General features: G+C 37.0%; 6 protein-coding genes across 6 annotated transcripts; 5 read left to right on the plus strand and 1 right to left on the minus strand.

Moving 5' to 3' along the window:
* Positions 1–1,716: 1,716 nt before the first annotated feature.
* On the plus strand, positions 1,717–3,354 carry PKNH_1428200 (karyopherin alpha, putative; the record flags this gene model as incomplete). Its single annotated transcript, XM_002262130.1, has 1 exon — positions 1,717–3,354. One exon carries the CDS (start codon positions 1,717–1,719, stop codon positions 3,352–3,354), a length of 1,638 nt encoding a protein of 545 aa, XP_002262166.1.
* A 2,392-nt stretch (positions 3,355–5,746) lies between these two features.
* On the plus strand, positions 5,747–7,078 carry PKNH_1428300 (sporozoite surface protein 3, putative; the record flags this gene model as incomplete). Its single annotated transcript, XM_002262131.1, has 1 exon — positions 5,747–7,078. One exon carries the CDS (start codon positions 5,747–5,749, stop codon positions 7,076–7,078), a length of 1,332 nt encoding a protein of 443 aa, XP_002262167.1.
* Positions 7,079–8,073: 995 nt separating this feature from the next.
* Positions 8,074–11,708, plus strand: PKNH_1428400 (trypsin-like serine protease, putative; the record flags this gene model as incomplete). Its single annotated transcript, XM_039113649.1, has 12 exons — positions 8,074–8,737; positions 9,015–9,046; positions 9,193–9,265; positions 9,456–9,515; positions 9,657–9,715; positions 9,863–9,998; positions 10,117–10,192; positions 10,336–10,415; positions 10,564–10,623; positions 10,837–10,949; positions 11,180–11,260; positions 11,697–11,708. 12 exons carry the CDS (start codon positions 8,074–8,076, stop codon positions 11,706–11,708), a joined length of 1,446 nt encoding a protein of 481 aa, XP_038970020.1.
* Positions 11,709–11,803: 95 nt separating this feature from the next.
* PKNH_1428500 (GTPase, putative) lies at positions 11,804–13,543 on the plus strand (the record flags this gene model as incomplete). Its single annotated transcript, XM_039113650.1, has 5 exons — positions 11,804–11,939; positions 12,063–12,200; positions 12,612–13,011; positions 13,127–13,270; positions 13,492–13,543. The coding sequence occupies 5 exons, from the start codon at positions 11,804–11,806 to the stop codon at positions 13,541–13,543; spliced, it is 870 nt and encodes a 289-aa protein (XP_038970021.1).
* Positions 13,544–13,859: 316 nt separating this feature from the next.
* PKNH_1428600 (proteasome activator complex subunit 4, putative) lies at positions 13,860–21,164 on the minus strand (the record flags this gene model as incomplete). Its single annotated transcript, XM_002262133.1, has 1 exon — positions 13,860–21,164. One exon carries the CDS (start codon positions 21,162–21,164, stop codon positions 13,860–13,862), a length of 7,305 nt encoding a protein of 2,434 aa, XP_002262169.1.
* A 2,850-nt stretch (positions 21,165–24,014) lies between these two features.
* On the plus strand, positions 24,015–25,746 carry PKNH_1428700 (uncharacterized protein; the record flags this gene model as incomplete). The annotated part of the gene is made up of 2 exons (XM_002262134.1): positions 24,015–25,472; positions 25,660–25,746. The coding sequence occupies 2 exons, from the start codon at positions 24,015–24,017 to the stop codon at positions 25,744–25,746; spliced, it is 1,545 nt and encodes a 514-aa protein (XP_002262170.1).
* Between the last annotated feature and the right edge of the window lie 103 nt (positions 25,747–25,849).

Raw genomic sequence — 25,849 nt, forward strand, 5'->3', positions numbered from 1 at the left:
TATTTTCCCTTATGCGCTATACATATTATGATTTATATACACGATACGCAAATAGGGGGTTGCATTATTTCTTCCATGGTGGCTGCGCTCCTCCACAACCTTTTGCGTTGACATAATTGTTCCGCATAGGGGAAGGGGGAGCCCAAATAAGGAAAGCGATCACACAGCACAGCATGGCGGAGCAGAGTTACGCGCATTTACGCAGAGTGACATAAAACCAAACAAAACCCTCTCCCGAATGCCAAACGACATAAAAATAAAATATGATGAACGTGGGAAGGCAAACACGTGTGAACATTTTACAAACGCATTGCTTGTATTGTGAATATGGCTACGCATGAAGGATCGTTGAGAATGTACCCAACGTGTATAAGCACGAATACATCGCATACACGTGTATAATGTATACAAGCAGGTATTTCTGTATGCATATACACGCATACGTAATTATTATATATACGTAAGTATGCATACACGCCCGAGGTGTCCTTGCGCAGAAGCGGGGTGGCGAGCCTTCCGCACTACTCGCAAAAGCCCAGTGTAAAATTTCGCATAAAAAATATATTCCGTTTGGGCACTTAAATCCGTAGCACACGGCTATGTATATGATCTGTGCGAAGAAAAAATTTTGCGTGAAAATAAGCAAATGAGGGAAGCACCATTTAAAAAAAAAAAAAAAAAAAAAAAAAAGGAAAAAAAAAAAAGAAAAAGAAAAAGAAAAAGAAAAAGAATACCCATTGCAATAGCGATGAGATAACAATGCGAAAGAGATGGTAGTGGTCAGTAGCAATAATGAAATGAGGACATGAACCATATATTAACTTTTAAAAGATCTCTTTCCATTTCCTCTTCACTTTTTACATGTTTATACAAATATACCCATACCGTATGCATACAATTATATAAAAGGTACATGTACATACGTATGCATATACGTACGCACGTGACTAATGTAGCAGGAAGGGAACAAACGCCTGGAAGAAGCTTTCTTACATTTTAAAGAAAAAAAAAAAAACATTTTTCACAAAATCCAGTAAGGGAACTTCTTGTAAACAATAACATGTTTGTTCACTTTATTAATTAAGTAGGTAAGCTTGCATGCGAACGTGTAACGCATAGCTGCGCCCATGTTTGTATACTGGCGGATATATTCACAGTCCGTGCTTCTCCATCCCCCCCTTTTTTTTCCCCCCCCCCTACGTGTACAAGAAGCATTTCGCCTTCTCACAAGGGGAAAAGAACACTCTGGTCATATATTTGTGAAACACTTGCAGGGACATTTATACACGTACGTGTATACGCGTAGGTGTTCACCCGTTTGTGCATTCATCCAAGTGTTCTTTGCATGCGGAATTTATTTAATCTACGCGGGGGTTGTACGTATATATATGTGCACACAGTACGCAGCATCGCTTATGTAACACATTCGTCAAAAGGTTGAGCGTGAACGTACATACCAATTTTAAGACTTGTCACTTAACCCACGTGGCCCTTCATGGACAATTCGCAAACAATAAAATCATAACCATCACCATCACCCTTTGCAGCTCCCTTCCAATTTTGAAGAAGATTTTTACTGAGCAGAGTTACATCTTAAGCTTTTTTTTTTTTTTTTTTTTTTTTTTTTTTTTTTTTTCCTTTTAACTTTTTTGGCTTTTTTTCAATTGGGAGAAATTTCTCAAAAAAAAAAAAAAAAAAAAAAAAAGGAACGTCAAAATGGATAGACGAATTGAAGCGAGAAGAAAAGAATTTAAGAAGAACTGCGATGACACGAGAAGGAAAAGAGAAGACCTGGTGGTCCAAATAAGAAAGCAACAGAGAGAATGTCAGCTGGAAAGTAAAAGAGCCTTGATAATGGCCAACATAGGACTCGAAGAAAATTCCTCATATAATGTCAATTATTTAAAATCAAACCAAAATGACTCCACTAATGATTCTCTCTACAATGCTGCATCGAACAGTAGTTCCAGTACCGTCGAAATGTTAAAGAAGATTCCCTCCTTGGCGATAGGGGTAAGGTCAACTGAATATGTAACCCAATTAAATAGCACAAGAGAGTTAAGGAAGTTATTGTCTATTGAAAAGGGACCACCCATACAGGAAGTAATAAATTCGGGCGTCGTTCCATATATAGTGGAATTTCTAAAATATGATGATAAAACAGATTTACAGTTTGAAGCTGCATGGGTGTTGACAAATATCGCATCAGGTTCACAAGAACAAACCAAAGTTGTAATTGAAAATAATGCTGTGCCCCATCTTGTTAGACTCCTAAATAGTGAAAAGGAAGATGTGTGTGAACAAGCCGTGTGGGCCTTGGGGAACATTGCAGGAGATTCAGCCGAATGTAGAGAATTCGTTCTTAATCAAAATTCTTTACCTTTACTTTTAAAAATTCTAAGAACAAGTCATAAGAGAACATTAATAAGAAATGCCGCTTGGACATTATCGAATTTGTGTAGAGGAAAACCCGCTCCAAAATTTGAAATAGTTTCCAAGGCGTTGCCAACCTTAGCTGCATTAATATACAACGATGATGAAGAAATATTAACAGATGCTTGTTGGACTTTGTCCTACTTATCAGATGGCTCCAATGAAAATATCAATGCTGTTCTTGATGCGGGAGTAGCGGAACGAGTAGTTGAGTTGCTAAGCCATTGTTCCTTTTTAGTTCAAACACCTGCCTTGAGAACCGTTGGAAATATTGTCACAGGGGATGATCTCCAAACGGATGTTGTTGTTAAACTTGGTGCAGTGCAGAAATTATCTTGCCTACTTAATTCTTCAAAAAAAAGTATAAAAAAAGAAGCCTGTTGGGCCTTATCTAACATCACTGCAGGAAACATTTCCCAAATACAAGCAGTAATTGATAATAATGTTATTCCACAGCTTATTAATATTTTAATGAAGGAAGATTTTGAAGTAAGGAAAGAAGCTGCGTGGGCGATATCGAATGCTTCTTCTGGTGGATCAGAGTCGCAAATAGAATACCTTGTAGAATGCGGTGCCATACACTCCTTGTCTAACTTACTAGATGTAGAAGATGCAAACATAATTTCTGTCACTTTGGAAGGACTTGAAAATATCCTCGAAATGGGAGAAAATAAAAAGTTAAGAGATAATTTACCTGCCAATCCGTATGTTCATTTTTTCGAAGAGTGCGACAGTGTGCATAAAATAGATGCTTTACAGGATAGAAAGGTGGACAATATTTGCAACAAGGCTTGGAAAATATTGTACAAGTATTTCCCCTTTATCATTAATAACGAAATAAACAACACACAGATCACACTGAACAATGTCTTTGCCAACAACGACGACGCGGTGCTAAATAAGGACTTTACGTTCGATTGATGGAGTGCTGCGGGAATCCTTAGACGGAGACAAAGACAGACGCAACAAAGGCAAACACATGCCTTTGTGCTACCTTTACCATTTATATACATGTGCGTACCTGGCCTGCTCCTGCATTATATCCCTGTACATGCTCATATTCATGCAATTACCCACCCGGTACATGTGAAAGTATGTGGATTAATGCAATGCATCAATGTGTACACCCACATTCTTGTAATCGCGTAAAAGGAGTCTCCCGCGGGGAGGCAACCCATCTCTGCGTGCGCCCCTTATCGGAGGCATACCCTATACGTGCACTGCGCTGTGTGCGTGTTGAAGGGCACGCACAAGTGTTTTTTAAGAGAAAGAAAATGCATGAAGCGCCCATAAAGCGCATGGACTGGTATATATATATATATGTTCACTTGTACATGCGCATGTTTATGTTTATGCATTTGTATACTTATTGTGGGCTCCGCGTCCAGCCTCGTCTTTACCTATTTACCACCCGCTCATATATCCACTGCATCGATGCGGCACCATTTATGTGAATCTAATCTATCCACACAGACTAATCCCGTCGTTTTCTACGCACCTCTTCACGCACCCCCTTGTTACTCATTTCTTCATGCAGAACTTTCTCACTCACTTTTGCACTCACCCAATTTCGCGCTCGCATCTTCATTTCTCCTCCATGTTCCTAAATTCTTTCCTCTTTTTTTTAAAACCCTTTTGAAAACCAACATTCGTAACACAATAGAAGTGTGTATATATATAAGCATGCACATATATATGTACATATGTATACCTTATTTTATTTATTATTTATTATTTTTTTTTTTTTTTATGGTTTTAAAAAATTTCCCTTATTACAATTTAAAAAATTGAAACACTCAAAGAAAAGCTCGCATAATTTTTATAAATCATTCATCAGCCGCACAAATGAGGAGTAAGGGCCAATTCGCGCTGATGAACTTTACTCACTTGTGAAAGTGGCAGAACTGGGCAGGGCCGACTTCTTTGCGAAGCTTTGTGTACATAATAGTTCGCTCGGAAGGGGAGAAGAATGGACAGCAGTGTATAATGATAAAGCCCTTCCCACATGGATGTGGTGTTATTTTAAAATTTTTTTTTTTTTTTTTTTTTTTTTTTTGAACCCCTTTTAACCCATTTAAACTTTGCCTTCCCCTTTATGGACACTGTCCACAGAGCTGTTGAGGCGAATTCACATTACGTTCGCTATGGGTGTGCTATTTGAGGTAGTAAATGTTCTTAATGAGTAACGTCCGGAAGGACCAATTAGTAAACTTTTTTTTCCGATCATCATGCTTGATTCAAAATTGGGCAAAATCTTTCTATACGAACGTTCCTCACTACTTCTACAAATTCAGGTGCAAATATACAGAAATGTGGGACAATATAAAGTATAAACGTTCACAACACTCAGGAGGGGTAAAAAAAAAAAAAAAAAAAAAAAAAAAAAAAAAAAATTTGAGGGAGAGTTCACATTTAAAATCCATGTGCTCAATAAGTTCCTTACACATTTTGATGAGCCCCAGAAAAGGCATCTTTTTATTTGAATTTGTTCTATGCAACGGTCGGTGTGCTCAATTTTTACAGAGAGACATGAATTTTTTTTGCAAAACAAATTATTTTTATCCCTATAAAAGGATGATAATTCACCCAGTAAATGAAAAAATCATGATCTCTTTTTTTCTTTTTGTTCTTTTTGAAAAAAAAAAAAAAAAAAACACACACAAGTCTCTCAACCTCTCTGATACATTTTGAAACTTCTTCATCATAAGCCTTTACATGCAGAAAAAAAGGAAGGCTATTTGAACATTCCAGCTGGCCAAAGGGGTTAATATTCATCTGTCCACTTGATACTTCCTTTTTTTTTATTTTATTTTTTATTTTTTTAGTTGTTTATTTTTTACACATTAAGCAAAACATAATTTGCCTTGCACACTGTGAATGATTTCTCTTTCCGCACATCATATTGAAGGAAGCTCTTTTTGTTCATATGCTTAAGTTATGTACAAGAAAAAAAAAAAAAAAAAGACAACAGTTTGATTCACTCTCTTTTATGTTTTGTTAATTTTTTACTTTAACGTATTAGCATTTTTATATTTTTCAAAGTCCACGCATCACATGTTTTAGGCTCACGGGAGCTCTGCAAACACCTGTACACACATACATATATACATTCATATACGTACTCATAGGGGCGCCTACGCAATTATGAACACTTTCGTAAAGTTTAATTTTTCCCCTGCGTTACTCCTGCACGTATAAAGATACGCTTCGCATAAATCGTCCCATCCATTTGCTGCAGCATTTGTCACGCCACTCGTAACTCTACTGCCGATTCGTAGCCAAACTTGCCCGCAAACAAAGACCGCCACCAACCATGTCGAACATTGCCCGCTACTTTTGTCTTCTGGTGCTCCTACTGAGCCCTCCCGTTCGGAGCCGTGGATACGTGTGTGACTTCTCGTCGTCCAAGTACAACCTGGACTTCGATGACTACTACGCAGATGTCACGTGCTATCACGAAATTGGCCAAGGAGACACGATCGGAGTGATTATCCCCAAATACAGAGATGGAAGAGAAAACACACACATTTTAACGCAGTGCTTTGAAGAAATTTCATTAAACAAATCAGGGAATAATCCAGTGTCCATATACAACGTATTTAACCATGATGAAATCCAAGTGTCCGTTTCAAATTCGTTATACGATACAGAATATCTATCATCAATTTTAAAAATAAAAAATGTGCAGAAAAATAATTATATCCATTGCGTGTTCCAAAACAAAAATGAAAAAAATAAGGAAATCCACAAAGGAGTGGCAAAAATTGCAGTAAAAAATTACCCAGTTCAGAATAAAAATTTATCCAACAAACACGTCGTTGATTTATATAACCAACTGAATTTAAGTGAAGACAATTCGAAAAACAAATACAGAGTGACAGCTGAGCCTGGACATATACTTTACATATTGGGGAGTAAATTGGCTAATGGAAAAAATGTCTATTTTGACAAAAAGTGTCCTATCCATTTTGAACATATAGGAGATATTTACAAACATGTTTTTCCTATCATTAACGAAGAAGAAGTACTGTACGACTGTCCAATGTATTATGATGAGAAGGAAAAAAAAATCTCCGTAGGAAACCTGATTGTCACTTTTGAAGCCAGACCTCCAAGTATAAAATCCATCAGTAAAGACATTTTAAAAAAACACATAAAATATGATATTGATAGAAAGCTGCATGATATTTTAAATGGCACAGATTACACCATGGGCCATATGGGAAATGTAGATGGAGACAATGATAATCAATACATGGAACAGAGCATAGAAATAAATGAAACGCAAACATCTAACCTTCAATCCGTTAGCCTAGGCAAAGAACACTGTAATAATGATAAATGTATAGATTTGTTTGAAAACTCAAATTGCTCTTCCCTTTGCGGAAATGGATACAGACTCCGTGATGGCTATGATGTACGCTACGATATCCAATCTATCATTCCCTGTAACCATGGGGATTGTACTCCTGAAGATTTCATTGAGCCCCTTGTCATTTTCGCTTGGACCTCCATTGTTTTCTTTTGCATCATGATTACCCTTTTGATCATCACCATTTATTCCCTTCTGCATGCTAGTAAGCAGAAGGTGGCCGATCCCTTCTTTAACTACGACTCTAACATTAGATCCTCGGGTGCCTTGTGAGGAGGTAGCAGTCCTCGATCAGGAGAGGCCAAACCGTATGAGGGGGGACCTCACCAATTGGACATTCATCAAGTTACCAAAAAAATCGCAAATTAGGGACCATATTTGCATATAAGCACCATCCATAATACTGCGATTTCTTCTTCTTTTTTTTTCTTTTTTTTTATCTTACCTCTTTTACACTTTTAAAAATAAAACAATTCTGTGCATATTTTCTAGGTTTTTTACGTTGGCCACTTTGTCTGCTTTGTTTTGCGTTGATTTGAGTTTATTCGATTTGATTTGTCTCAATTTCTTTTCATTTTTTTTTTTCTTCTCACTTTTACAACACTCTGAAAAATTTAACAAAATTAAGATGATGTTACATACCTTATCGGACATGCGGTAGGATGCCATCGGATGGGATGGTAGAGGCCTCTTAACCCGTCAAACACACACACACCGTATATTTGGGGGAGGTACTTAACGGCAAAAGGGTTTACGTGTGAATGTTTTGTAAGGAGGAATATATCTGCCACATTTTGGAGAAGTCTGCACGTGTGTTCACATTTACGCTTGGACTTAGCATCCAACATGTTTCCACTGAGATTCCATTGTGAAGAAAGCCTTCCATTTGCCTTTTTTTTTTTTTTTTTTTTTTTTTCTCCGAATTTACAGTGGTAATTGGAAAGAGTGCATAAAAGAGGTGCCAAGCGAAAAGTGCCCCATTCCCGCATATCGATGCCATTCCTAAAGAGTACATTAAGGATAGAAAATTTGCGCCCAATATTTTTTCCCTTTCGTTCATTTTCCACACCTCGTGGGTGGTTTGCATTACTGAATTGTTTTATAATTTGTGAGTCGTTGTGTAGTATAATATACTGTTTTTCTTTTTTTTCTCCATTTTGGCGTAACACTTTTCACCAGTTCTCCACACCATCTTGCATGCCCATGCCGCGTGAAAGCATGCGAGCAGCCCTTCCTCCTCCGGCACCTAGAAACTTAAAAACACACAAATGAGGGGAACCTACATGTGGATATTATACTGCAGAACAAAGCATCTGCGGATTCGCGATTCCTTCCCTTTCTCGAAGCTGCGTGCTGAACAATTTGCAGACAAATTTGTGCGCAATTATGGTGACATTATTAATGGTGTAAAAAATGAGCTAAACATTATGTGTAGTTTTTGTAACATGTCCATGGGAATGGTTCATGTGTCTCTCTGCGAAAGTGCGATCGGCAGCCCTATCACCCCTGTCGATGGATGCGATTGTACCTTTGAGCATAAGCCAGAACATCGCCTCAGTCACGGTGCCCATGACGCACCCTCAGAGAACGACCAGCTAGAGCAAAATACACAACCCGAGAAGAAGGGAACTTCTAAATTAGCAACCTATCTAATTATTTACTACGTTAAAGAATATGTGAAATATGTTGCCCATTCTTTACTTCATTTTTGTTTTAATTTATGTGATACAATTTTTCGGACCCTTTTTGTTTTGCCAAAGAGCTATTTAGAATTTCCAAAGCAGTTAGATTATTATTCGTCCATTTCGGACAACCTTTTGACCAGCTTTGTTACGATTTATAAAATCTACAAACAAAATGACTCTTCAGAATTTCGCTTTAAGTTAGATCAACTGGCATTCCTCGGTTCTGGATTCATTTACGACAAAAGAGGTACAAACATATGCACAGCAAAAAAAAAAAAAAAAAAAAAAAAAAAAAAAAAAACACTTAGCAAGTGTATGTTGGGAGCACATTTGAACTTACTGTTTGTTCAAAGGGTGGAATTTTGCTCCTCGAAAAAAGATGTACTACGGGGCGAAGTTTATTCAACCCATTATTTCCCCCACAATATTTAATCGCTTAAATTGCTATGTACCTTTTCATGGAAATTTTCTTCGCTATACCCATTTTTTTTTTTTTTTTTTCCCATTTTTCTTCGCGCGAAAAGGATACGTTCTAACGGCTGCACATAACATAACGGTAAAGAAATGACTACACAGGCACGTTACGTCTTGGCAACTGGCGACGTATCAACGTGTCTTAGTTGCCTTCCGACAAAAAAATGCACTCTTAGCACTTACCCATTTCGTCCCTTCAAAAAAAAAAAAAAAAAAAAACTCCTGAAGAATACAGAGGGAACATTCGTTATCAAAAATGAAGACAACTTTTATGTGGCAACCGTGGCTGGTTTGCACAGGGGTAACCTTTCTATACCTAGCACTCATGGAAGGAGGAACCAACTACCGTTGGAGAAATTCCCCCTTAACAGCTACCATACGGGTTGTTCCTATGGCCATGCGTATAGTTACACACGTATACATACACATACACACACACACACGCACATTTTTTTTCATACACTTCTCCACGCACTATCACCAAATGGCAGAATCAGACATATGCGTCATGAAAATTATCTCGGAGGAACAGTTTAACCACATACCTCTAAGTAAGAGACATACAAATAATGCGCGCAAAGGCCTCCTTTTCATTGAACACTTTATGTATAATCCAATTTTAAACTTAGACCCCAGCAGGGAAGGCCTCCTTTTCATTGAGCACTTTATGTATAATCCAATTTTAAACTTAGACCCCAGCAGGGAATTGTTGAAGCCAGGAGAAACAGTAATCACTTATGGACAAATACAGGTATTCGCACTTGTGTGTTTCATTTTTTTTTTTTTTTTTTTTTTTTTTTTCTGGTTGCTCCCCCATTATTATTATTTTGTTGCAGCCTGAATGTGTTCCCACATGTGGGCTAAAAGGCGACTCCATTTTCCTTGCGAACATTTTTAGAATTTCGATAAAGGGACCTGCAGTATCGGTGTCGTAAATCAACCTAGACAGACCTTCACCAAATTTGAAAACTTTTCCGAAAAGGAAAAAACCTGTTTATATCCCTTTATTCAAATAAGCAATCCGATTAACAAAGGTTAGCATTTCTTGGCAATGGGGCCACATACATCGAGTTGCAATCAGGTTGTATGAGTAACTCACCCAGGTGAACCGCTTAGCCACATGAACATCATTTGCGCACCTCTAATTTTAAGGCATGTCGGGATCGCCACTAATCGACAAGCATGGAAATCTCGTAGGAATGATACAAAAAAAAATAGATAATTACGGGTATGCAATGAAGAAGCGCGTCGCAGAATGAACAAAAACAAAATGATTACTCTCACGAATCAATTCAATTTGGTAAAAAAAAAAAAAAAAAATTATAATTTATGGTAATCCTCTCACCCTTGTGTTTTCCATTTAATAAACAGATTGGCCTTACCCGTGAATATTTTAAAAAACATCACAACCCACTTGCAAGAAGAAGGGACATACAAGGAACCATTTCTGGGTGCTTATTCGAAAAAATAAAATAAACAAAAATATATAAATGTATGCCAAAGGGCACATATACATGTACACATATGTGCGTACATGTACACGCAACAACTCTTCGTGTGGACAACCAACCTCTGCATTGCCATCATAAATGCCATCAGGAATTGTCTTGAGAGAAAAAGAACAAAGTATCTCCGCAGTTTATAAAAATTGCAAAAATGGTAATGACAATTACACAGGCAAATTCTGCCTTCAAATATATATATATATATATATATATATATATATGTTTATCAGCCGAGCAACACTTATTTGCGTCTCTTTTTTTTCTTGTTTTCTTTAATGACCATTTTGGGAGGAAAATTCCCTCCCAATGCCGATTCATGGTTGTTGCAATAATAAATACACCCCCATGAGAATTTCCCCTTTTTCAGAAGAACTAAAAATACAGGACGTTTTGGTTAACTCACCTGCGGACGTTGCCGGAATAACGAAAGGAGATATCATGTTGAGGATTAACAACACGAAGATTAAAAACATTTGCGATGTTAACAGGATAAGCAGAATGAAAAAAAATAAAAATAAAATAAAATAAACAATGTTGCTTTTATGTCCATATATATTTATGATATTTCGTATGCTTTTATGATATTTCCCCTCGGTTGAAAATTAGTACTGCTGAGGGGAAGGCCTGTTTCTTCTTTTTTTCTCTTTTTTTTTTTTTTTTTTTTTTTTTTTTTTTCAATTTATCCCTTTCCGTTATTTACCACTTTTTAGGTGCACGAAATTTTGAACAGCACATCGGATGGCTACGTCACAGTCGACATTATTCGCCATGGAAAAAACAAAAAAATAAAAGTAAAAAAAAAAATGGAGTAAAAATGGAGTAAAAATGGAGCAAAAATGGAGCAAAAATGGAGCAAATGCGGGACACAAAAAAACGTGTTAACAACTGTGAATGGATGCGAGCTTCCCGTTTTTTGTACCTTCGAAAGACGTGCGTTCACCCTGCCGAGCTAAACCCTGATGCGTTGACTTTTACATTCACAGTTTGTTCCCCGGTTCACCGGTTTTCAAATTGATGAAGGGGGGAGTATATACTTGTACGGGTGCATGTATATATGTATATGTGTGTATGTGCCACGCAATGAGTACCATTTTGCGCAACGTGCACATATTGAAGAAAATTTTTATGGCCATCATTTGGCTACACAGTGCATAACATAGATGGTCCGGATATGTATGCTACACCTGCGCACGCTTTTCGCTGCATATCCGCTTTACCGATTTTTAGGTGAAAATGTGATAACCAGGAGTTTGTCCATTCGTTCGGTCGCTAAATGTGCCTTTTCCTTACTATCCCTGCTGTACCGCAAGAACTCCTTCATCTTCTTATGATAAATGCGAAACTTAGTTAAATCGCCCGTCTCCCCTTTTTTTTGGGTGCTTTTCCTTAATGTGATTCGTCTTTGTTGTTTCATTCCCAAAAGGGAAACCACCAAACTGGTGACAAGCTCAAATTTCCGCCTTTTTGAAGGTAACCTTTTTGGGGAAACTACACACAAATATATTTCTATCTGTTGTGGTTCCTTCCAAACCTATCGTGTATGTAACGCATCCCTTGTCCTTTTTTACACCTCCGTTCTGCTTCCCTTTGTAGACACTAAAAAGAAGGAAGATCTCGAATATAAGCCTTTCAAAAATATCAGCTTTAACAAGCTTAAGAGCAATTTGAAAAACTTTCTTGTAGTCAACAAAAAGTTTAGCATATCGGATGTTAAGCAGGTTTCCTTTTTAGGTGAAAAAAAAAGAAAACAGCGAAAATAGCATAAAAGACAATAATCGAGTGTACAACTTGTGCACATCCTGGGGTGGTTATCTCTCTTTTTGCAGTATCACATTATGTATCTTTTCCCATTTTGCGTTACCATCCCGATGGGAATATACTTTCCCCGATTAAGAGGCAAAGCTTAAGAATTTTTTTTTTTAAGTGCTCATTTCCAAATTCTCCTTGCACCATTTATTAAATAAGAGGAGTTTTTTTTCTTATACTGCTATATATAAAGAATAGTTCACACATTGTTTTTCTTCACCATTTCTTTTTCATGAAATGGTAGTTTTACATACAAAGTGGTATTTAGCACCTTGGTTGTGTCCCTATGAGCTAAGTTAACAGCGAACTTGTGTGTTTTTTCCTCCACACCTCCAGGAAAGTTTTACAATTACGAGAAAATTGAGAATTACGGTGTAAATGAAATATGCATACTTGGGCGGAGCAACGTAGGGAAGTCAACCTTTTTGAGGAACTTCATAAAATATCTTATCAACGTGAATGAGCATGCAAATGTGAAGGTTTCCAAGAACAGCGGGTGTACAAGGTCGATAAATTTATATTCTTTTGAAAATGGCAAGAAAAAAAAGTTGTTCATTTTGACAGACATGCCTGGATTTGGCTATGCTGCAGGAATAGGCAAAAAGAAGATGGAGTTCTTGAGAAAGAACTTAGAGGACTACATATTTCTGCGAAATCAAATATGCCTGTTTTTTGTTCTTATCGACATGAGCGTGGACATACAGAAGATTGACGTATCCATAGTGGACGCGATAAAGTATGTAAAACCATGTGTGAGTGATGCGTTTGCATGTTTCGCCCATTTTCCCACACACACACAGACACACAAGTTCGCTTATCACGTCTCACTTTTTTTCTCGCTCCCTTCACAGAAAAACGAACATACCTTTCAGAGTCATCTGCACAAAGAGTGACAAGTTCAGCACAAAAGCTGATGAACGTCTTGAAGCAATCAAAAATTTTTATCAGCTTGAAAAAATCCCCATACATATTTCGAAATTTTCGACGCACAATTAGTAAGCCTTAAAGTGTGCCGCGCTGCACCGCTTTTTTTTCTTTTTTCTTTTTTCTTTTTTTTTTTTTTGTGTTAGAATTTATATCAAATGGGATTTTCCCGAGCTTGCAACTTCGCAGCACCAAGTTGGCCATTATGATTAGCCGATTTAGGGGCGCCGATATGTGGATCTTCCCATTTCTACACTTGCGTGTACACACTTTTCCCCCTTTTTTTTTCCAGCATAAACATTTTCAAGGAAATTCAACATCACTGCAATTTGGACATCCCGTGAAGACGATTGTTTATGACTGCGTCTCATGCCCCCTTGACAAGGAAATTTCTTGATTAAAAGGAACGCGCAAAGGGAATAAAAACGGGGAGGGATAAATTCACTTCACTTTCAGTACAGGTGATAGTATATGTATGTTGTGCGATTGTCGGCTGGTCCGCCTCGTCCTCCAATTTTTTCAAGCACACATGCGAGGGATGCACTGCCAGTGGATGTTCAATACTATGTGCCACTTTTTTTTTTCTTGTAATACCTGGTTTTTGATTCGTCTTGTCAGAGCCCATGGCGGCGCTATGACAATTCATAGAATGGCCCTGCCTTAGGTGAAATAATTAAGACCGCCTTTGTACATATCCAAGATGTTTAGCTGGTCCTCCGTGAAAACCAACTTGTACTTGTACTCCCATTCGTCCTTGTGGGTCCTCAAAAAGTTCTGGATGCATTTCTCTATCTCCTTCTTTATGATATGCACCTTATTATTTGACATTTTGGCTACGCTGATTAAAATGTTCGGGAGCCAGTGGGGGATATGATTCGGGAATGAATTTATAACACTGATGAGGGCGTAAATGGCGACCGTTTTTTTCTTCTCCATCAGTTTGTTGCTATTACTCGTTTCTAGATTCTCCCTTTGTGGTGAAGGTAATATGGTTTTCTCATTGGCCACGGTTAAAAAGTATTGAGAAATGCTCTGGACAGTCTGGCTGTCATAGAAACATAGCACGGATGACAAAATATGGCGCGATAAATTTTGAATCTCAATATAATTGTCAACTAACAAAGATATGAAGACATTTAGGAGAAAGGTATTTTCCGTTCGGCTGTAAAAAAATATGCAGTAGTATGCATGAAAGTAGAAACAAAATTGTAATACGCAATTGCGAATCTTCCAGTTGCTTTTCCTTAACAAGTGGCTTAACTCTTTTATGAATATATTTCCCAAATTGTCTTTAAGTAGTATATCGAAGCTACTAATTAGTTCTGGTGTGGCTATTTCGCAAATATCGTTTGTACCACATGTGACACATGCGTCGTCTGATTGCACCGCCAATTGCGCCGCCGATTGCGCATATGTGATTTTTTCAAACTGGAACAAGTAGAGCGAGGGGCACATGAAGCAGTTGATGGCTTTGTTAACAATCTCGTTGATAAAATTGTCGACGAGCTGGAATGACAAAATAAACATCTTCAAAAATGGAATGCTGATATTATTTAGCACATACATGCTTCTAATCGAAAAAATTGTAATAGTAATATAAGCTAGTGTCTCCAACGTATAAATAAATTTAGACTGCTTCGACAAGGTTTCCTTCCCTTGAAGGTATTCAATAACCTCACAGCTTCTTTTGTACAAATACATTAATATCCTCAGGTACATGCATTTCAAGTGGGAATAGTACCTATTATCGTGAAGTACGTAAAGTAAGTAGGCTAAAAGATCCCCCACCACTTGTCTAACCGTTATGTTGTCATTGTCAATCAACTTTAGGAACTCCATTAGGTGGTTATCTATAAGGTGGATATTCTTGTGCATACTGTACATAAGCATTATACTTAACAGCTGTGTTTTTTTTTTAAAAATTAAATTGGATGTGTCTTGAAAATTGAAACATAAACAAAACTTAAACAACTTTTCGTACTTGTCAAGATCCTTCTTCTTTATATTAATAAAAAGTAGATGAAAATAATACATCCATATGGTATATACATCCATATTTACAACGGCTATTTCTTTTTCCAGCAATGAAATGATGCTTTCCAAAATTGTATCTGCCATTTCCCTCCTTTTTAATTTTCTCAGGGAAAAAAGCAAAGGGCAAACTAGCGAAATGAAGGTAGATTTGTACTCGTTATCGGCATGCACATCTTGTTGTAGTTCCTTCAAATTGTGGATAATCCTCTGAAAAAAATTAAAATGGGGACACACACCCTCTTTCTTTATAGTGCTTTGTTCTTCACCCAATTGATGCACATCCCCTGGTATGGCTTCCCCTTCCCCGTCGTCCTGTTTCTTCACTGGGATATACAACTCGTCCGTATGTACCACTCCGGATGTAGCATCCCCCCTTGACTGCTCATCATATTCATTCTGGAGATTAACCAAAAATTTGAAAAACTCATAGTAGTAGAAAAAATCCTTTATGTGTGTCTCGCTAATGTGGGCAAAACCTTTAAACGATTTTTGTATTTTCGATAAGTTCACAATGATGGCATTTATGCTGTTGCTCTTTTTCTTGCTCTTCAAATTTTTATATATGCATACCTCCACAAAATTGTTGTACACATCTGGGCTTTTGAACACGTCCATAATGTGGGCAGGCACAATACCCTTATCAACATTCCTGTTGAAGTATTTTAGAAACTTAATAAATCCGTAATAGGCTAGGTTATACACATTCACGTTTTTTTTTATCATCAGATTTTCTAGCAGGTAGCTAAAATAAAACTCGCTGTGATTGAGAATTACAAAATTCTCATAACAAATGAGGAAAGATAAAATGACGATTTGCGCGTAGACGTTATTCTTCTTTTCGCTCTCTTCCTTTAGAAATAAAAATAATCCGTTCAGACTTTTTTTTTTTTTTTTTTCTTCCCCTACGGTGCTGGCTTCTTGATTTTTTATAAATCTGCTATTAATTATAGCATAAACTAGTTTCATGCACTTTAGGGTTACTTCATCCTTCTGTATTTCCAGTCTTAATATGTTTAGGATAATTTTTATGTACTTCCTGAGCAGGTTTAGATCGGTGCTGATCTTTTTTATCAGCCCAGAGTTGCTAGATATGTTTATCAGGATTCCGTTGAAGCAACTGATGCACTTGTTCTCGAAGTAGTCGTGGTTGTTCAATTCACCTAGGCTCTTCAGGGTGCTGAGCTTGGTAAGGCTTCCGCTATTTGTAGGATCGCTTATCGGTTCGTTCATCGGGCCATTGGTTGAATTATTTATCGCCGCATGTGTGGCGTTGCTTATGCCGATGTCTGCTGTACTCTCCGTGTACGGTTCCTTGTTCTGTTCGCTCTTCATCAAGATGTACAGCTTGATGTAATTTTTCAGATAAAAGGAGCATATTTTGAGAAAGGGAATTTTGATAATTTTAAAAGTAGGCAAAACGAGCTTCGTGGTGCTCTGAGCATATGATCGAACTTGAGAATAAATGGACAAGTTGGTGAAAAATAAAATATTGCACAGCTGTTCTCGATAACCCTTAAAGCAGTAGTTTTTCTTCCTTTGCTTCAATCTTTCATTGTACAGAGATAATATGTTATTAACGTACTGACTCTTAATGATATCATAATTGTAGCTGTATGGGTAAATATTATATGTGAAGGAAAGCACACTATTAATATATTCATTATACATAGTGGTGTTCGGACTATCGTTGCATTTTAAGAGTAGGAAATGTATAGACTTTATAATTTTCCGCTGCATTTTGGCATCAGCCTTAATACTCTCCTCCCTATTATTAATAATATTTGTGAAGAAATCTTCTTTTAATTTTTTTAACTCATTCTTATCTACCAATATCTGCTTTACGCTTACATCGTTAACACTGTTTTCACTATTCACCGAGCTGAAGGAGGATCTATGCTCCAGTCTATCATCGTTAGGATTGTACTTAGCATATAAGGACATGCTCAAAATTTGCTTGGGTATCTTTAAAACGTGTAAAGATAAGGTCACGACGATTTCGCACAAGTAGACGTACAGGTAGAAGGAGAGTTTTGTATTCACCACGTGGCACTTCACTAAGAGGTTATTATAATTGTACCTTTCATCTGGATATAAACAACTAAGTGGTTTAACGATGCATTTAATTATTTTGTAAATTCTAGAAATCACATTAGAATGGTTTAGGGGGAATTTCCATTGGATCTTTTTTTCTCTTAATTTTCTCTTTTCCACATATTTTATCAGATTGGGGGTAGACACTGGAACACCACACTGGATTATCAGATCGAGCAGATAGTCCAATAGAATGTACATGAACCTCTTCCCGACTTTTACATTTTCTCTTGATGGCATTTTCCATTTTATCATTTCATCCGCGTTGAATTGTGCACCATCGGAGAATCTTCCATTGATGCAATCCCCCTTAGTTAGCCCCTCTTCATAATTCTGAGTGGTGTGCATTACTTGTTCCTGTTCACACGTTTTATTTGGCAGCACATTTCCATCGTTTTTGGCATTGTTCAGAATGTACCAGGGGATTCCCCACCCTGCGAGGGTACGAATTTTCTCTTGTGCACTAATATTTTCTTCAATCTTAAAACATGCATATTCCTTCACCGATAGAGAAAAATTGATCTCCAGAAATCTATACATAATTTTACAAATGTATTTAAAGGCAACATTGTTATCTTCAATGATATATATTTCGATTAAGTTGTAAATATCCTCCAAATTGATATATTCATTTCTGGCTCTTCTGATTAAGTTTGACAAAAAATGCAGGTAGCACTTGACCGTGTCGTCATTGGCGTACTCGTTCTTCGAGTAAGTGAAATATTCCTCCTCTTCTTGCGTGGAGACTGCTCCATCCGACGATGTCACCGCATGTACTAACCGCTTTTTCTTTCTCTTCGTGATGAGCTTCTTATAAAACGCATTAAAAAGCATGTCGTAGATTTTTTTGTTATTTACCATCCCGAAGGCCAACGGAATGATAGACAACGACTTGGCGTTTTCCTGGTCGATATTGTTTAAGAATTTCTCACACAATTCATACAAAATGTCGTGATCTAAATGAATAAAGAGAGAAATTAATGTGGTCTTCAATCCGGTGTAAATATCATTTCCCACTTTGTTTTCCTTCTTTTCCCCATTCATCTTTTTGCTATCTTTACTTTTCTCATTTTTTGTAAATTTTATAAAGTACAAAATTTTGTCAAAAAATTCATGGATCCAGTAGCATAGATAGTCGACTAGTTCTTTTCGCTCTTTCATAACCTCCTCGATCTGCTCATCATTTAGCAAGTGCAAAGTGTACGCCTGACTTCCTTCCATTTGCATAAATTTTGTGTACTCTCTTATGGCAATTTTCAGGTCCACCCCTTTTCCTCCTCCTACATTCTCAATTTTCACAATACAAATGTACGAAAATAAAATGCTTAGGAAGGAGAAGATCGTGAAGCTTTTGTACACATCGCAGATATCAATACCCATGATCATAACGGAGAGCAACTCCTTCAAATGACCAGCCTTATACCTAATCAGAAGTGGTAATATTAGGCATAGAGATAAAAGGCAATTACATATTTGGGTTGAAGTGTTTACATTGATAAGGCATTCTAACATTTTCTTAACGAAAATATCCAGGCAGTTTATATCCACTACACATATATGCTTTAGAATGTTTTCGAAAAGACTAACTCCTTTGTTACCCTTTGGAAACATTCCCTGCACTGCTAACTGTGTGAACTTTTCCATGACAAACTTTTTCTCTTCCTCTGAGATGAAATATTTCGAAACGTAATCATCTGCTTCGTCATGCAGATTGATGGATACTTCACTATAGACATTCCCTCCACCCATTAGATTATCATTTTTTGGGGTCTTCCGGCGAACTTTCATCCGCTTCAAATACAAACTCTCCCTTTTCAATTTCCTAATGAAGGAAAAGAGGAAGGTGTTTATGAACAAGTTGATATTCCCGAGATGCTTCCCAACGCTGGAGGGGTGTATGTGTGGCATAAACAGACAAGTAATAATGTTAAAGAATTCGTGTGTATCCAGATCATGAAACAAGGAAGATATTTTTCTTTTATTTCCTTTTCCTCCATCGCCTTCCTGGCCTTCTCCATCATTTGTCACCTCATCGAAAACGCTTAAATTAAAATTTTCGTCATTCAGAAGGGAGAGAAAAGCCTGCAGTAACTCTTTCTCCCTCATCTTTGCCTCCAGCTGCTTTTGCTTGACTTCCTCCGCACTATTCCCCCCGGTTACCTTCACCTTTCGATACATTTTATTTAGTAAAAAAACAAACGTCTTCGAAATAGTTTTCACGACACTATCATCATCATTAATAAGTAAATTGTAATCATCTGGAATGTATTTTTTGGCGGAACTTAACTGAACATTACAAGGTAATTTTATATAATATAGGAATAAGAAAAAGAGGAGTCTAACTATCTCCTTCATTTGCTTCTCCAAACTGATGTTATACATATAGGCATATTTTAATCCCTTGTATACAATTCTGACGAAAGCATAATTGATACTGTGCCAGTTGTACCTTCTTAACTTTCTATACAGATGGAGAGCCTTTTCGTATTTTATTAACTTAAAGCATAAATCATCTGATCCTAACTGACTTAGAATTACAAAGTTTAAAAACACCGTATTGTATCTTGGACAAATTTCTAACTTCTCAATAGGGTAGGTCGCTAGGTCTACATTCCGTAGGACCGATTCGTCTATCATTCCGATGAATGCATTTCCCCCTTCCCCTAGTTTGTGCTTCATGTAATTGTCGTCCAGTACCACTCCGGTGTTGGTTCGTTTGTTCATTTCGAAGTTAATGGCAAATATGGAGCAATCGTCCCGACCTCCACCATGCTTGTCCTTCCCCTCATTGACGCAATTATTATCATCATGGTTTCCATCTGTGGCATCGCTTTGATTCATTTCCTGGGCGCATTCTCCAACCCGATTCGCGCACTCCAGAAGAAAATCACCCCTCATGTCCACGTATTCCTCATATTTGCTGGAAAATATATTATTTAGCGAAAAATTAAAAAGCAAGTTATGCACATCAATGTTGTAATAACAAAAGGGTCTCAGCATTGCTAACAAGTTAATAACTGACGTGATGAAATTCTTGTACGCATTGTGACTATATCCATCCTGCTTCTTTGAATTGTTACTGAGATAATTATAAAATAAGCTAAAGAGGTACTTATAATCAATAATGCTAAATATACACTTTTGAATATATAGACGAAATCCTTCATCCTTTCCATTTATTAGAACTTCTTCGTTAAAAAATGAGCTGCTATTTTCATCTCCCCTTTCGAAAATTCCATTAATAGATAAGTAGTACCTATCTGCAGGCATGTGTGGCTTGTTTTCATTTATGGTGGTACTATCCACATCACTTGGGTTCTCATTTATGTACTTATATTCATCGTAGTAGTGATCACTAATTCCTTCATATGAATTGTTCGTTACATCACTACCGTTTCCCTCATCATGCCAAGTGCCACTCACATCTTCCGGTTGGACAAAAGTACTAGACTCTTCATCCTTAAAAATGAGTTCCTTATCATATTCAAAAAAGTAGTCGTCCAAAATGTGATTTTTAATATTTTCTAGAATACCAGAAATGGTTTGGCAAATGTAGGATTTTAGATTGGGGCTTATATTTTTATTGTGAAGAGAGTACCACAAATATTTAATCATAAAAATGTAAAAGTGGAAGGATTTGTGTTTGGTCGTATTGATGGTCTCATACAAGTTGTACAGCTTGATTACTAACGTCACATTGTAGGAGTTATTTTTCTTAAGCGAAACTATTTTTTTTATTTCGCACAATATTTCGTACTTTTCCTTGTTCACATTTTCCTTGATTTTTTTCGGCAGAAAATTGCTGTAATCGTTTAGCTCCCTCAACGTGTTCAGCATCATCTTTGCTGATTAACCTTCTACACGTTTTAATGTTTCGGATGGAATTCTTCTTTTGGACTTATATTCTGCCTCCAGAATTGGGGGCTTCTATTTCTTATGCGTGTGTGTGTGTGTGTAAATACCTTCACGTTATATAGTGTTCACTTACGTTGGAAAAATTTTATATATATGTAGGCAGGGGGGGGGGGGGGGGCACTATCTCTAACTTCTTGTCCAGAAAAAGAGAGTACCCTCGTGCTAGAGTAACGGTGCATGTAGAAATGTACGCCTATTATTATTTCAAAGAAGTTTTTGTATCATCGACGGGATGGGCAATTGGAACATCCCTCTTTGGTAGCGTGCCTTCTTTCCGAGGTGGCACCTTCCTGAGGGTCACTCACCGATAGCAGTTGGTGTCAAACGATAGCAACTCATACCAATTGACTCTAATCAGTGGGAACCAACGCAAATCTGTAGCAACCGGATTGCTATTGGGCACTCTCCGTAAGGCAAACTTCCTCTATTTTGAGACTATACAGGGGCGCACAAAAAAAATAATCCTTCGGTTTAGGCAAAGGTGGGATTTTTGCCCCCTTTAAAGGATTCAGCAAAAATTAAAATGGGACCTACTCCCTGGAAGCATTTCATATATATACGGGATACTGATATTTTCTTGTTCCTTTTTTTCCTGCACAAAATTTTCTCGCCAGATCTGTTATATTCTGTGCTTGCGGTTTCTACTGTGAGGCGAACGAGGGTGGTAAATAAATGAACACATATGGAAAATGGCACATGTGTGTGTACATTTTTTGTGGCGAACCTGAGTAATGTTTAAACATGTGCATATGCGATAGTGTGCATGACTGATCTTATGCATAAGTTTATTGCGTGTTTTTATACGCCTTTCCATCGCATGTACTCATGCTTGTGCTTTTTTTTTTTTTCATTAACTTTCTTTGGGGGGGCTAAAATGGTTAATTCTTTCCTCGTCCTTTTTTTGCATTATATTATGTTGCGATATAATCCCTCTGACTAAAATATTTTTGTATTTTTTTTTTTTTTTTTTTTTTTTTTTTTTTTTTTTTTTCTTTGCGCGTGGAAAGTTATTGCCCCTGTTGGGATGATATTGTTACCGATGCAAGAGTACACTTTGCCTGTATTAACAGAATTTTTTCGTATCCTCAATTTATTTCCTTTTTAGTAACCATTTTATTTAGCTTCATGCACTCTTTCATTTGTTACCCTTATGTGTTATTCAGAAGTGTTTTTATTTTTATTTTTTTTTTTTAAGAAAAAAAATGACGCGTAAAAAGTAAATTGCCGCTGTAAATCCTGAGGAAGTATCAAAATATTTATGCGCACATAAAACTTTTTACATAGAATAAAGGGGGGGGATAAAAAAAAAAAAAAAAATGGTGCCGGTATCCTATCTGCAGAAACTTGTGTTGTGAGGAATTATATTTTGAACAAATCGAGTTAATACCTTTTGTAATTACTTCTCTTACAATTTCTTTAAAAAAAATTTTAAAGTGGGATACGTGAATTATGAGAAAAGTGAGAAGTGAAAAATTGCAAAGTCGAAAAAAATACGTTGCACAAAGGTGTAAATAAAACTATACGGTTGGAGAACTTATCATTTCTCGTCAAAATAATGAGCAAAAGGTTTCTACAACGCTTGGCATCTACATACGCGAAATGTACCTTAACTTATTACACGACTGAGAAATTGGCGTTATCTCAAATCTTTCCGAAATAAAGCTGTACCCCCATCAGGGGGTGGTCGCAGGGTGGCAATTTGACTTACCGCGTTTTATACAACTCATTAAAAGGAAGAAAAAAAAAAAAAAAATTGAATAAAGTGGAAAAGATGAACGTGTCGGTAGCGCTATGCGAATTTGTACAAACGACTTTTTTGCAAGGAGGGCATTTACATCACACATCATGTGTATGCTTAGGTATTCATTTGTCTCTCTGCCTGTTTTTTTTCAACCCACACCGTGTGTGTATCAATATGTGATTCCTACCTTTGCTCAATTGTAAGAAAAAGAAAACGTCTCATCAGTAATGTGTACATCATCGCGAGTGCATACCTCTCATGTAAAGTGATAGCTTATACAGCGAACCTAGTGCACGTCAGGAGTTTTTTTTTTTTTTTTTTTCTGTTCTACTGGGTAGTTTTCATTTTTTCTCCATTTTGGGGGGAAATATTTCCCTCCCTCACCATAGGCAATTTCGACACTCTATACATTTAAGAAATCACTTTTGCGTAGCAGTAGTACGGTTCCTCTTCAGATGCCTGGCCATTAAAAGATTTTCTTTTAGAAATACTACCGTCGCCGTGGAAGGTGTAGAGTGCGAGTATCTTTTCCATTTAAGATAATTTTAAGTGCCCCCTCGTTTGGGTGCTACGTTCAACGTCGTTCTGATTACCTTTATTTTTAAAAATTTAAACGAGGGTGCAAGGCAGCCTTGGTTCTCTTTTTCCTTTTTTGTATTTTTTTTCCTTACTCTCTCTGTTGCCATTTGTCGTATTATTGCTTTTTTTTTTTTTTTTTTTTTTTTTTTTTTTTTTTTTTTTTTATTCCCGAACATATCGAGCGCTTAAGTAGGATAACTATGGGGCCTCCCCCATCTTATGTGAGCATTGCGTTTGGAACCCATCAAAAAAGATGAAGAGGATTCTCCGTTTGTTTTGTTTTTCCTGAGGACCTCTTCTAACCCAGTTGAAGAGCCCTTTTATGGGCTAAATACACAAAATCATACTTAAATGCGCAAAAGGAAAAATACACACATGCGCATATATGCTCATACATGAATGCGCTTAATTTGCTGTTTCTTCCCAGATTCATCGCTCCCCCCCCTTTGGCCATGATGATACTCCACAGAATCAGAAAGGCTCAATTCAGCATGGACGTAAATGTATCCAATCTGCTGAGAAAAAAGGCAATCTTATTCGAAAATGTCAAAAGGGAAAATTGCAAAAAAGAATTAATAATGGATTATTTCCACATAAAAGGAGTTAAGCTGAAAAAAAATGACATCCACATCATGACCAACATTTTATGTAGACCGACAGGTAGAATAATGATTTTGACTGACAATATGAAAAAGCAGAATTTTAACTTCGATTTTGGTTCCCTCTCCGAAGCCAGAGAAGATTTATCTCTGGATGAAAAAAGAATGAGCGGCAAATCTGCTGAACATTCTGGTAACTCTCCCAATAGTAATAACTCCAACACAGCTAACGCAGTGGAGGATTCCTCCAGGTGTGATATCCATGGGGGGGACAAATCGAATGTCGAGCTGAGAGGACACAACCAAGAGAACACTGAAGGAGCGAAGGGCGAAACGCAGGAAGAATTGAAAAAGGCAAAGGACGAAGTAGTAGAAGAAGAAGAAGAAGAATATGCATGTAGCAACATGTGGAATAAGAATTTAAAAAATTTATTCAAGGAATGTAAAATTCACCTATGTGATGATTTCGAAATAGAAAAATTTGTGGAAGAGTGCGAACGCTTTTTGCGATTTACGGAAGATATCAAAAGGATAGCAAGGTTTGAAAACTTGGATAAAATAATTACCATTATAAATATTCCCAATTGTTATGGAAGAAAAGAATTGGCACAAATTATTTACGACTGTGCAAGAATTCATGTAAAATTGAACAACATAATTTTCAGATTTAAAAAGAATGGCATACAATCTGACTGTGCCTATGTCTTATGCAATAGTGTAAATGATGGAAATATTTTAATTAACAAAATGCAGGAATACCCTGTGGCTAAAAAATATCATTTACGCGAATTTTTTGGAACTTCCTTCTTGTATGCTTCCAAAAGTAACCTTTTCCTCAGTTCTGAAAAACTTGATTACGTGACAATTTTTTCAAAGTATAAAATATTCACCTGCGGATGGCACAAGGACATTTCCATAAAAGAGTTTGAAAGCTTTCTCATTACGCTTAAAATATTTCCCAAAAAGATTATAAAAATTGACTATCGTACGGGGGGCACCGCCAGGCGAGCCCAGCAAGAGCACTCCGCAGGGGAGTCAGCACACCAATCAGACGACCAACCGGAGGATCACGCAGACTGCAAGTACCAACTCAGTCCAGTGGATCCACATCACATTTTAATAAGTATCGACGAGGTGGAATCCGCCGCGACTAATGCGGATCGCACGAACGACCCGCATGACGCCAACACATCCTCGTTTATTTTATTCTTCGAAAACATGCGAATGACAAAAAAGGTTTTCACCAAACTGGAGAGACTGAAAAAGAAATGGAAAATATCGGCATCCAAAAACTTCTATGCATACCCGAAGACGGTACGAAAAAAAAAAAAAAAAAAAAAAAAAAAAAGAGGAAACACATTTGTTGCCGATTCAAACGGGTTACGTTACGAAAAAATGAAAATTTTAAAATTACACAACAGTGCATATGATGTTGTGTGCACCCCGCAAAGCGGTCACAACAGCCACAAATGCTTAAACAAATCATAACTTCTTTTTGCAGCCGGATATCCACTTCAACGATGACGAAGACTATGAAGACGAAAACGAGTATGAGGATTCCGATTTGGATGAAGAAATAGAATATTAACGAAAAAAAAAAAAAAAAAAAGAAATTTTTACACAGGATCAGCAGACTCAAACGAACCACATCCACCCAATAATGCAGTAGCCCCTTAAAATGAATACTTAAC

The sequence above is a fragment of the Plasmodium knowlesi genome (genome assembly GCF_000006355.2).
Source record: "Plasmodium knowlesi strain H genome assembly, chromosome: 14".
In the NCBI taxonomy this organism is placed as follows: Eukaryota; Apicomplexa; class Aconoidasida; order Haemosporida; family Plasmodiidae; genus Plasmodium; species Plasmodium knowlesi.